The 11,818-nt window shown below is 40.2% G+C and overlaps 1 protein-coding gene across 1 annotated transcript in view; it reads left to right on the top strand.

Annotated features, from left to right (window-relative positions):
- Window positions 1-10,908, top strand: part of lnpep (leucyl/cystinyl aminopeptidase) — a 140,303-nt gene extending 129,395 nt beyond the window's left edge. The window contains exons 15-18 of the mRNA XM_078565686.1: window positions 2,459-2,620; window positions 3,405-3,545; window positions 6,751-6,832; window positions 10,200-10,908. Coding sequence (XP_078421812.1) covers window positions 2,459-2,620; window positions 3,405-3,545; window positions 6,751-6,832; window positions 10,200-10,331 — 517 coding nt within the window. The 3' untranslated portion in view covers window positions 10,332-10,908. The remainder of the gene's footprint in view (window positions 1-2,458; window positions 2,621-3,404; window positions 3,546-6,750; window positions 6,833-10,199) is intronic.
- The last annotated feature ends 910 nt before the right edge of the window (window positions 10,909-11,818 follow it).

Consider the following 11,818-nt stretch of genomic DNA (forward strand, 5'->3'; position numbering starts at 1 on the left):
GAGTTTTAGTTATGAGTAGAGATTGGATAGACTGGGGTTATTTTCCTTGGAGCAGAGGAGATTGAGGGGGGACATGATTGAGGTGTATAAAATTATGAGGGGCATAGATAGGGTAGACAGGAAGGAACTTTTCCCCTTGGTGGAGGGATCAATAACCAAGAGGCATAGATTTAAGCTAAGGTGCAGGAGGTTAAAAGGGGATGTGAGGAAGTATTTTTTCACCAAGAGGGTGGTGGGAATCTGGAACTCACTGCCTGAAAGGGTGGTAGAGGCAGAAACCCTCGTAACATTTAGGAAGTATTTGGATGTGCACTTGCGATGCCATGGCACACAAGGCTATGGGCCTAGTGCTGGAAAATGGGATTAGAATAGTTAGGTACTTGTTTGACTGGCACAGACTCGATGGGTCGAAGGCCTTTTTCTGTGCTGTGGACCTCTATGACTCCATGACTATGACTCTATTTTTCTCATCCTCATCTGCATCCTAGGCAATCAGCGCTGTGTATCATCAGAGAACAGCAAACTCTCGAATGGCACTTCCTCGACCTGAGGGCCTATCTATCCCTCTCCCCCTATGGGATGACCATCTTCTACATCATCTGCACTGGAAACCCTCCCCCCTCCAATTAATTTTCACGTTCAGGAACTAAGTATGTGTGAATCCAACTGGAGATGCCTCATACTCTTAAAGTTGCCCTGGGCACTTGGTTTTTTGAACACTCTTTCAGTTTTCAGAAACTCTCATGTCTTGCAAGTTCCCCACAACAAAGCTTCTCAGCGCCCTGCCATTGTAAATGGCCTGGAGCATTTGGAAACTCAGATAACAAAACTAGTTTCAAGCTACCTTAATTTCAATGCTGAACTTCAGTTCATGCCAAACCCCAGTACTCAAATCACACGCCTTATCAATTTGCTGATCTCTTGCAACTTGATTGCCTTTTATTTGTAGTCACTTAAATCCTTTCAACATGGTCAGCATGTGCACACTCATCCGCCTATTTTTGCAGATAGGGGCCTGCTCTGCCCTCATAGCCAAACGCCTGTTGAAGCTGCGCTCATTTCCTTACCTCCAAACAGCAAAGCTCTCATTGCCTTTTTGGTAAGGGGTTAAACTAATTGCATGTTTCTTGTTTAAATTTCCAACAGTCATGTATTTTGGCCATTTCAGTCTTAGCTTTCCTAACCTGGGTACAGCAATTGCTGAAGCTGCGTCCAAACTTTTATAGACCAATCAGCTTTTTGAAAATGGTGGCTTTTGTATTCACGATGAAGAAATCTGAATGTTGCATTAGTTCAACTCTTATTTGCTACAATAAATAGAATATTAATTATGCAAATATATTTGTAGTTCACAACTGGAAAGTAGGGGGAATGGGACTAGCTAAGTTGCTATTGCAAGAGAGCTGTTGTGGACAGAATTGGCTGAATGGCCGCGTCCTGTGCTGTAACTATCCTACGGCCAGGATTTTTCCCCCGGCGATTTGGGGGCGGGGCCTGGTCGCCGAGGGGAAAATGACGTGGGATGGTGTCAGGAGGAATCCCCGACGTCATCCCGGTCCATTTAAATTTTTAGGAAGATGGGCGGACAGCGAAATTAGCTGTCCACCCGCTGACCTGTCAATGGCCAATTGAGGCCATTGACAGGGTAATTAAAGTAATTAAAGACCTGCCCGTCCAACCTTAAGGCTGGTGGGCAGGCCAGGAGCCCCAGCGGGCTCCAGATTATTGATGAAACTTCATCCACTGGCGGGATGAAGTTTCATATCCGTATTTTTAAAAATTAATAAAGTTTATGTGGTTTTTATTAACATGCCCCATCTCATGTGACATTGTCACATGAGGGGGGCATGTTAATAATTTTTTAATGTTTCTATTTTTTAATGTTTTTGACACTGTCAGTATTCTCCCTGAGACAGGACAAGCCGGTGGGGCCCGCATGCCATCCAAGGGCAAGATTCTGCCCTATGATTCTGTTGTGGAATTTTTAATATAAATTAATCTAAATTCTGAAACTACTATAAATAGTATAACTAACAAGAGTGTTCTGTGCTTTTGAAAGGGTTTGTTATATAGAAACTGATGGTGGAGGGAAAAGGAAAAGATAATCCATCCTACCTAGATGGTTGAAATTCATGTTCAGAGTCCAGGACGTATTCCGACAATTTTACGTTTAAACACCAGCTGCTCCTCCCTTTTTTTGTTTTGAGTGCTTCCATTTTAATTACATTAACTGAGATTGTAGACAATTGTGTATTGCATAATTGTGATAGTGTACAATTAGTGCAAAATAAATAATCAAGTTTAACTTTACTTCAGATTTCCCCAGTTTCTAACCATGTTTCTAAATTTTTTGTTTGCTTTCAGTGCAGTAACTTTTTCCATGTTCATTCTTAATCCTTTCCCAAGTCCTTAGTCTTTTCTAAAGTGTACGTGTATCATTTTAGCTTTCTTATTGCAGTTTACCATCTGATCTTACAACAACGATCTACAGTGTTGGAGCACGTGACGTCAAGGGCTGGACATTCATACTCCAGGAGTATAATAGTTTGCAGTCAGAGACGGAGAAAAACAAAATGCTAAGAGCCATGGCAAAAAGCAGCAATGCTCAACAACTGATCTGGTATGTAGAACACCAACTCTACATTTTCATGCCTACTAACCACTTATGAATACATCATCACGGAAGCGGTGCTAACATGCATTTTCTTCCTCCATTCCCTTTCTGCTTTGTTCCTTTTGAAATGCTGTTTGTCTGTAATGTGTTTCAACTCTGATAAGGGATCTGTACTTATTATGTCGTTCACCTGTGCTCTCCAAAAGTGCGACTGACCTCCAGTGTTTCCAAAATTTTTAAAGAAATACTGTATTAATTTTGTCCATAAGGGCCAATAGTATGAACCTAAGTAATGTGTAACTTTACTGCATGTTGAATCTTAATAGCATTCACTGATTAAATAAAACGTTATAAAAATTGTTTGGAAGGGACAGAACAATACGCAGCTTTTTTTCAAAATAAAATCACAAACAGTGGATGATGTCCTCAGCTTTCTAGAAAAATATTCGTGATAAGACCCTCAAATGGCTATATACGTATTTGCATTTGGAAAGGAAAATATTTTTGGAAGGGGATTTCCTCTGTTATTCTTAAAAAGAAATTGTAGCTGCTTATGTAATCCTCTACAAATTGCACAGAGGAAATCTCCAGTATGTTTAAAATTAAGTGATCAAGTCCTTAAGTAAACAAATTAGACCTGGACTAAGGTTTTGCTTGAATTTCTGAATTTTCTTTTTGGTTTTTAACAACCTCATATATGTCTGGATTGTTCCTCTCTAATTTATGTATTGCCTAATTTTAGGTATTGGTTTGCAGATACTAAACACAGTATTAATGCTTTATTTCCTAGGTTAATGTATGAGAGCTTGCAACATGGTACGATAAGGACACAGGAACTACCCTCCATTCTTGCTACTGCCAGCAGAAGCCTAGCTGGATATCTCTTTGCTTGGGATTTTGTTAAGGAAAATTGGGATAATCTAGTTAAAAAGTAGGTTCCTGTTATTCATTTTTTTTTTGTTTCCTCTTAGTTGGTATGTACATTATGGGCTTCTTACAATAAGATTCATTTTTAACAAATTCATAATTGTGGTGCCATCCGACCCTTCCGTGAAAAATTTCATATTACTTTACAAGCCTTGTGTTGTACAGAGAAAGTTTTATATAAACTTATCTCTTGGCTTTCTATACCTTGTGATTTAAAAAAATAAACCTTTTTAATGGCTTTATCAACTTGAGGGGCTGCTTGTAATGTCCTGTGAACCTGTACCCCCAAATCCCTCTGCTGTCCCAAGCAGAGAGAACTTCCATTCCGAGATAATGTCTGTTAACTCTAATAATTCTGAGGTTTGTTAATTATGATGGCTCCTTTCAAAATCTATGCTGGATACTTCTAACTATTTTCTCTATCTAGATATGTGATAACTTCATTCTTAGGCTGTTTCTTTTTAAATCCCACCACCAAAGTTAAGCTAACTGGCATGGATTAGCTCTGTCTCCATTTTTAAAAGTGGGAGTTAAATTGGTCAATCTCTACTCCTCAATTCAACCCTAAAATAAAGATTCTGGGGGCATCGGCAGTTCCCTTCTCCCCCATTCCCTCTCCCCCATTCCCCCCACCCCCTAATCTCCTTTTGGACGTTAGAATAAATTCCGTTGGACCTTGGCACTTAGTTTTCCTTTAATTTAACTCATCTAATGTTTTCCTTTTTAACCATTATAATATAGCTCATTTAATTCCCCTTCTCTCTCTCTTTCTTGGGCACTCTAACCGTGCAGTTATGTGTAAACTATGTGGGACTGTTTGGTAATCATGGAAAATGCCTGTCAAACTGTTTTCAGTAAAGATAACTAACCTTTAGCTAGTGCTTGCATGGATACATTTTGCTTCTGGTTTCATTTTAAAATGTATAATATAGACATCTAGGAATGAGTCATCAACAGTAGGTAATCTCAACAAGAGGCTCAGATAATTCATGCCCTGAGGACAATGAATGGTTCCTTGCTCTCATCTGTCTTCCCAAAATGATATTTTCTAGAAATAACTCCAATTTCTCATACGTATATATAATTTTGAATTTGGGGAACAGTTTATTTTGTTTCTGCTGTTATTCCCTCCACTCTGGCTTTTGGCTGGTGCTTAAATAACAAGACCCATTTTAAAACTCAGTATTTAACTGCAGTACCTTTTACACCATTAGGTGCTGCTGTTATAGGGTTTTCAATGGTAAATGTCAGATTATGAGTTGCTGAAATATCTCCAGTAAAAGTGCCTTATCATTTTTTTTTTCTATGTTCAAGATGCTATCAATTAAAAGTTGCAATCTGGGGGAGGGGAAAGTTGGTTGTGTGTGCATGCAGTTCCAGACTACAGTTCTTGCTGTGTTTATAAAATTATCAAATGGGACGAGTATCAAAGTACCCAAAATTAGCCCGTCTGTCTCCAGCAATGGCTTTTCTTCCACATAATATTGCCTCTGTAGTTCCCAAGGATATTTTCTTGGCTCCCTCCTATTCATCCAAGCTGACCTTCTAGCATCTGAGGATGTGGGCCCCCACGTGCAGGCACAGTGTACACAGCCTTGAACGGGTTGGCACACAGGGAGTTAGAGTGAGGTTGAGAGCAAACTAATTTTAAAAATGCAGTTGGCCAGGTTGGGTGAGGAAAGAATAAATAAGTAGCCCATTCCATTTTAACAGCTCCTGTCCTGCCTGCCCAGGCTCGATTTTAAAATCAAAGCCAGGCACAGTTTTATTTCACACTTCTCTTGTCCCCTCCACTGCCCTATTTCTTGGCTGCCTGCCTGACAACCAGTCCTGAATGAGCTGCAAGTTCCTCCAATTAATCCTGGGGAGATCAAAGCTATTGTCCGCAAATTCCATATGTTTGCCACTGATCCTAACTCCCTTCACAGCCACTGTCTCAGGTTGGCACCATCTATGTATTTTTCACCCTGACTCGTTTCTCACCCTACATCACCTCCATCACCAGGGGTGCCTACTTTCGGCTCTGTTACATTTCCTACCTTTACCTCAGCTGCTGAAGCAGTCTTCCATTTCTTTTTTTTGTCAACTCCAGACTCAACTCACTGCTATTGCAGTGCTCTCCCAGAGCCTTCTGCCTTCTAATGTCTGTAAACTCTAGCTCATGCAAAAGCTCTGCTTGCTTGAGTTTTTCCCCTCACCAGGTCCTGATCACCTGTTGCCCAAGTCTTTGTTGACATTTATTGCTTCCTGGTCCATCAAGGTTACAAATATAAAATTCTGATCCTTGTGTTTAAATCCTTTCAAAGTCTTGCCCCTCTTGAGAGGCAGGTGGGTGTGGTGATGGGTGGGAGGCTGAGGGCAGTTTTAGTCCCTAAAAGCAGGCGGGTTTGCGGCTGGTGTTAAAACTCTGAATCCTGCTTACTTCATGGTTTAACAGAAGCAGAATGGAGGGGTGAGAAACCAAATTGCTCCCAGGTTGACAGCCTCATATTGATCCACTATTTCATATTGAACTCTGGCCAGCCGGGCTTCCTGGGCCTCAGGAAACCTAACAGCTAAAGGAAGGTGAGCACTGCTGGAGCTAGCAGCTGAGTGCCTTTCCGTTTGCCTGCTGGATCCAGTGTTCCTGCCTTGCTAACCCCAACCCTTCCAATCTCCTCATAAGCATTAAATTCTACAAGACCTAAGGAAAACCTATTCTTCTGGGTTTCCTGACCTCAGCCTAGTTTCTCCCCCTACCCCACCCAGGCTCAGAGTAAAAATCCGGCTCTCTATCTCTGTAGCCACCTTCCACCCTACACCCCCTTCACTCCTGAACACACTGTTCCTCTAGCTAAGCTCTTGGGAATCTCCCCCTGCCCATTTCCCCTGCAATTAGCTTTAGTGCTCAACAATTCCCTTCAGAAATGCTTCTGTCTCTCCTCCATCTCCTTTAAGAGGTTTTATTTTTTAAAAATCGAAAATCTCTCCAATCAAACTTTTGGTCACTCCTCTATTATCTTCTCATTTCCATCAGTATTCACTTTTTCCTTGTGGCCTTTCTCGGAGTGCCTTAGAAGGTGTGTTTTCTTGCATTAAAGATGTTACCTAAAGGCAAGTTCTTTTTAAACTAATAAAAACATGTTAAAAGTGCTGTAATATTAATGTTTCTATTGGACATACTGTAAATGTTATTGTTCGAAAATGTTTAATTTTTCACTCATTAATAGGTTTCACCTTGGATCGTTTCCTATTCAAGCCATTATAGTTGAAACAACATCACAGTTTTCAACAAAGAGCCACCAGTTTGAGGTCAGTACAGTCTTAGTTATACAGAGATTACAAACATTTTATTTTTTAGACAAGTTGTATGAATTCAATTGACTGCACTATGATGAATTAAAAATCCTTATTGAGGAGTTGTGGGATGGCCTGTTACCTCCTGTCTGTTTATCTCTTGTAAGCTTATGTAGATAGTTAGTTTGTGAATTATAGCATACTTGGATTTCTAAAAGGCATTCAATAAGGTGCCACACAAAAGGTTAATAGGCAAGATAAAGGCTCATGGAGTTGGGGTTATATATTAGCGTGGATAGAGGATTGGTTAATGGATAGAAAGCAGAGAATGGGCATAAGCGGGGCTTTTTCAAGTTGGCAGACAGTGAATAGTGGAGTGTCACAAGGATCAGTGCTGGGGCCTCAGCTATTCACAATCTATATTCATGACTTTGGTGAAGAGACAGAGAAACGTATCTAAGTTTGCTGATGATTTAAAGCTAGGTGGAAAGGTAAGCTGTGGGGAGGACACGAGTGGCTGCAAAGAGATATGGACAGGTTAAGTGAGTGGGCGACAAGATGGCAAATGGAGTATAATGTTTGGAAGTGAGTTAGCTAAGATAGATTGGGAACTTCATTAAAAGGCATGGTGGTGGATAGCCAATAGCTAATATTTAAGGAATGAATGTATGCATTGAAGCATTATTTTCTGGCATAAAAACACAACAGGAAAAGTGGTTGAACCATGGCTAACGAAAGAAATTAAGGATAGCATTAAATCCGAAGATTAGTCATATAAAGTTAATAGAAAAAGTAGCAAGCTTGAGGATTGGAAGCAGATTAGAATTCAGCAAAGGAGGACCAAGAGATTGATTCAGAGGGGGAAAATAGAGTACGAGAATAAACTTGCAAGGAACATAAAAGGGGACTGTAAAAGCTTCTATTTTAAGTATGTAAATAGAAAAAGATTAATGAAGACAAATGTAGGTCCTTTACAGTCTGAAGCAGGAGAATTTATAATAGAGAACAAGGAAATAACAGAGCAATTAAACAACTACTTTAGTTCTGTCTTCACAGAGGAAGACACACATAGCTTCCCAGAAAAGCTGGGGAACTAAGGGTCTAGTGAGAAGGAGGATTTAAAGGAAATTAGTATTATTAAAAAAAATAGGGCTGGAGAAATTAATGGGAATGCAAGCCGATAATTCCCCAGGGCCTGATAGTCTACATCCAGGGTGCTAAAGGAGGTGGCTGTGGAAACAGTTGATGTGTTGGTTGCCATCTTCCAAAATTCTGTAGATTCTGGAACAGCCCTGACAGATTGGAGGATGGCAAATGTAACCCCACTATTTGAAAAAGGAGGGAGAAAACAGGGAATTACAGACCGGTTAGCCTAATATCAGTAGTAGGGAAAATGCTAGAGTCTATTATAAAGGATGTGATAACAGGGCATTTAGAAAATACCGACAGGATTAGACAAAGTCAACATGGATTTATGAAAGTGAAATCATGTTTGACAAACCTACTTTTGAGGACGTAACTAGCAGAATAGACAAGGAAGAAACAGTGGATGTAGTGTATTTGGATTTTCAGAAAGGTTTTGATAAAGCCCCACATAAGAGGTTACTGTGAAAAATTAAAGCATGTGGGATTGGGGAGAATATATTGGCATGGATTGAGAGTTGGTTAGCAGACAGGAAACAGAGTAGGAATTAATGGGTTTTTTTCAGAATGGCAGGGGATGACTAGTGCGGTACCACAGGGATCAGTGCTTGGGCCTCAGCTATTCACAATATATCAATGATTTGGGTGAGGGAACCAAATGTAATATTTCCAAGTTTGTTGACAGCACAAAACTTGGGAATGAGAGTGCTGAGGAGGATATTAAGAGGCTTCAAGGCGATTTAGACAGGTTGAGTGAGTGGGCAAATACATGGCAGATGCAGTATAACGTGGATAAGTGTGAAGTTATCCACTTTGGCAGGAAAAGCAGAATGGCAGAGTATTATTTACATGGTGATAGATTGGGAAACGTTGATGTGCAAAGGGACCTGGGTGTCCTTGTACACAAATCGCCGAAAGCTAGCATGCAAGTGCAACAAGCAGTTAAGAAAGCAAATGGCATGTTGGCCCTCATTGTGAGAGGACTCTTGGGCACAGGAGCAAGGATGCCTTACTGCAGCTGTACAGGGCTTACAGGGTGAGACCACATCTGGAGTATTGTGTGAAGTTTTGGTCTCCTTACCTAAGAAAAGATATACTTGTCTTGGAGGGAGTGCAGCGAAGGTTCACCAGAGTGATTCCTGGAATGGCAGAATTGTCATATGAGGAGAGATTGGGCTGATTGGTCCTGTATTCACTGGAGTTTAGAAAAATGAGAGGGGATTTCATTGAAACGGATGGACAGAGTGGATGCATGGATGATGTATCCTCTGGCTGGGGGTTCGAGAACAAGGGGTCACAGACTCTGGACATGGGGTAGGCCATTTAGGACTGAGATGGGGAGAAACCTCTTCACTCAGAGGTTGGTGAACTTTGGAATTCTCTACCACAGAAGGCTGTGGAGGCCAAGTCACTGAATATATTTAAGAAGGAAATAGATTTCTAGACTCTGAAGGTATCAAGGGAAATGGAGAGAGAACAGGAGTATGGCGTTGAGATGAATGGCAGAGCAGGCTCGAAGGCCCTACCCTGCTCCTAGTTTCTATGTTTCTGTACTTGCATTGGAAGCAGTACAGCGAAGGTTCACTAAATTGGTCCCTGGGATGAGGGGTTTGTCCGATGGTGAGAGGCTGCGTAAATTGGGCTTATATTCTCTGGTTTAGAAAAATGAGAGGTGATTTCACTGAAACCAACAAGGGGCTTGATAGGGTAGATGCTGCAAGATAGTTTCTGTTGATTGGGGAATCTAAAACATGGGACCACACTCTCAGGATATGGAGCTGATCATTTAGGAGTGAGATGAGGAGAAATTGCTTCACTCAAAGCGTGGCGAATCTTTGGAATTCTCTACCCCAGAGAGTTGTGGATGTTCCATCATTGATTACATTTAAGGCTGGAATGGACAGATTTTTGGTGCCTCTGGGAATTGGGAGATATAGGAAGCAGGCAGGGTAGTGGAGTTGAAGCCCAAGATCAGCCATAATCGTATTGAATGGCAGAGTCAGCTTGATAGGCCATATGGTCTACTCCTGCTCCTATTTCTTGTGTTCTTGTGCTCTGAGATTACCAATGGATAACTACGGAGCAGTTTATGGAAATTGTGTGTACTCAATCTAAGTAAAAGATGTGAACACAAGCAAATGCCACTAAAAAGAAAGTTGCCCTGTGTTTATAGTTTGATCAGGGAATTTGATTTTGATTTTCCATTGTTTTTAATCAAACTAACTTCATTTAATTACAGGTTCAAACATTTTTTGATTCACTGACGGACAAGGGTTCGCAGTTGCGGGCTGTCCAAGAGGCACTTGAGATAATTCACCTGAACATTCAATGGATGGACAAAAATTTGAAAAACCTGAAAATATGGCTATAGACTTACCCTCTCTTTTCTCTTCAGTGAATTAAATACACCTATGTGCTAAGTGATGCTAAATTGCAGTAGTATAAAGCAGGATATAGTCAGATGTCACTCACAATAATATCAGTTTGCACTATTGGAGGGTTGTAGTTAGCTCAGGGTAAGTGTTACTGTTTGTTCAATCATTGAACTTTAATTGTGATTATGAGGAACTGCAGACCAAACCCTGGGAATCTGGTGATGGGTGAATGTATTTGGAAAAAACAAAATAAGCAAATGGTCATTAATGAGTTCCTGGTTTGAACCATTTAGCATGTGAGTGGGGAGGTTAAGAATGTATACCATGTAGCATATAAAGACAATGTTCAGCTTACCAAGCAATTTTACTTTATTTTATCATGTGCTTTGCAGTAAAGGATGTTTTTTCTCATTAGGTATTAGACTTCCTGTACAGTGTTTTGTGTGGCATATTGAAGCTGTCCCTCACCAAAATAATAGCACCTACTGCAAAGTGGATACTCAGTCCTTTGTAAAGCATGGTCATGACCACAGCACAAAAACAATCATAATATATAGCGTGTGGTGCATTTCCCTATATTGTGTTAGAAGTAACAGCAATAGGAACCCATATAAATGAATTGCCACACCCGTATTGAAGCCACTGTTTTGGCAGAAAAGAATGTGATTACCAAAATGACTTCTAAAAGAAAATTCTTGAATCCCTGATTTAATCCAGTTATCATTAACTAGTGGCCCTAGCTCTTATACATTTTATTTGTTTTTCATCACCTACTGCATGAAGTGTCCACTGAATGATGTACATTCTTTTTAAAAAAAAATACTATAGACTACATATTATGAAAAACTGAGAAACTCGGATTTTACAATACCAGTTTTTATCCTAGGGTTCTGTAATGACCTATTAAGCTTTGCTATCATGAGTTATGCTGTCATCAGATTTACTCAAATGAATTAGTGCTACTTCTCACTGACAGCCATCGATATCTACTTTACAGATTGTGTTTTAAGTACAATTGGAGTTTGTGAATTGTACAAGACCAACCAGAATTTAACAAGATTATTTTATTAGACAATGCTACTTCTGTATTCTAAATCAGAATATACTGCAATGAGTATCCTAACGAACAGTAAACCTGTCAAAAAATGCAAAATTAATTTACACATTATGGATGTTAAGCATTGCCTTTGAACTGTGAGAATGATTTAGAGAGTATGCAAAGAATATAGCTAATTCTAGTGTTCAGTTCACATATTAACCTCAGGTACTGACAATAATGTGCATTAAGAAATGTTAAATGGGATGTTAACTGTCAACTAACTTGACTGCTAACTTGGGCTGACAATTGGCAAGTGACATTTGCGCCACACAAATGCCAGGCAATGATCATCTCCAGTAAGAGAGAATCTAACCATCGCCCCTTGACCTTCAATGGCATTACCATCGCTGAATTCCCCACTATCAACATCCTAGGGGGTTACCA

Source organism: Cetorhinus maximus, chromosome 2 (genome assembly GCF_964194155.1).
Source record: "Cetorhinus maximus chromosome 2, sCetMax3.hap1.1, whole genome shotgun sequence".
Lineage (NCBI taxonomy): Eukaryota > Metazoa > Chordata > Chondrichthyes > Lamniformes > Cetorhinidae > Cetorhinus > Cetorhinus maximus.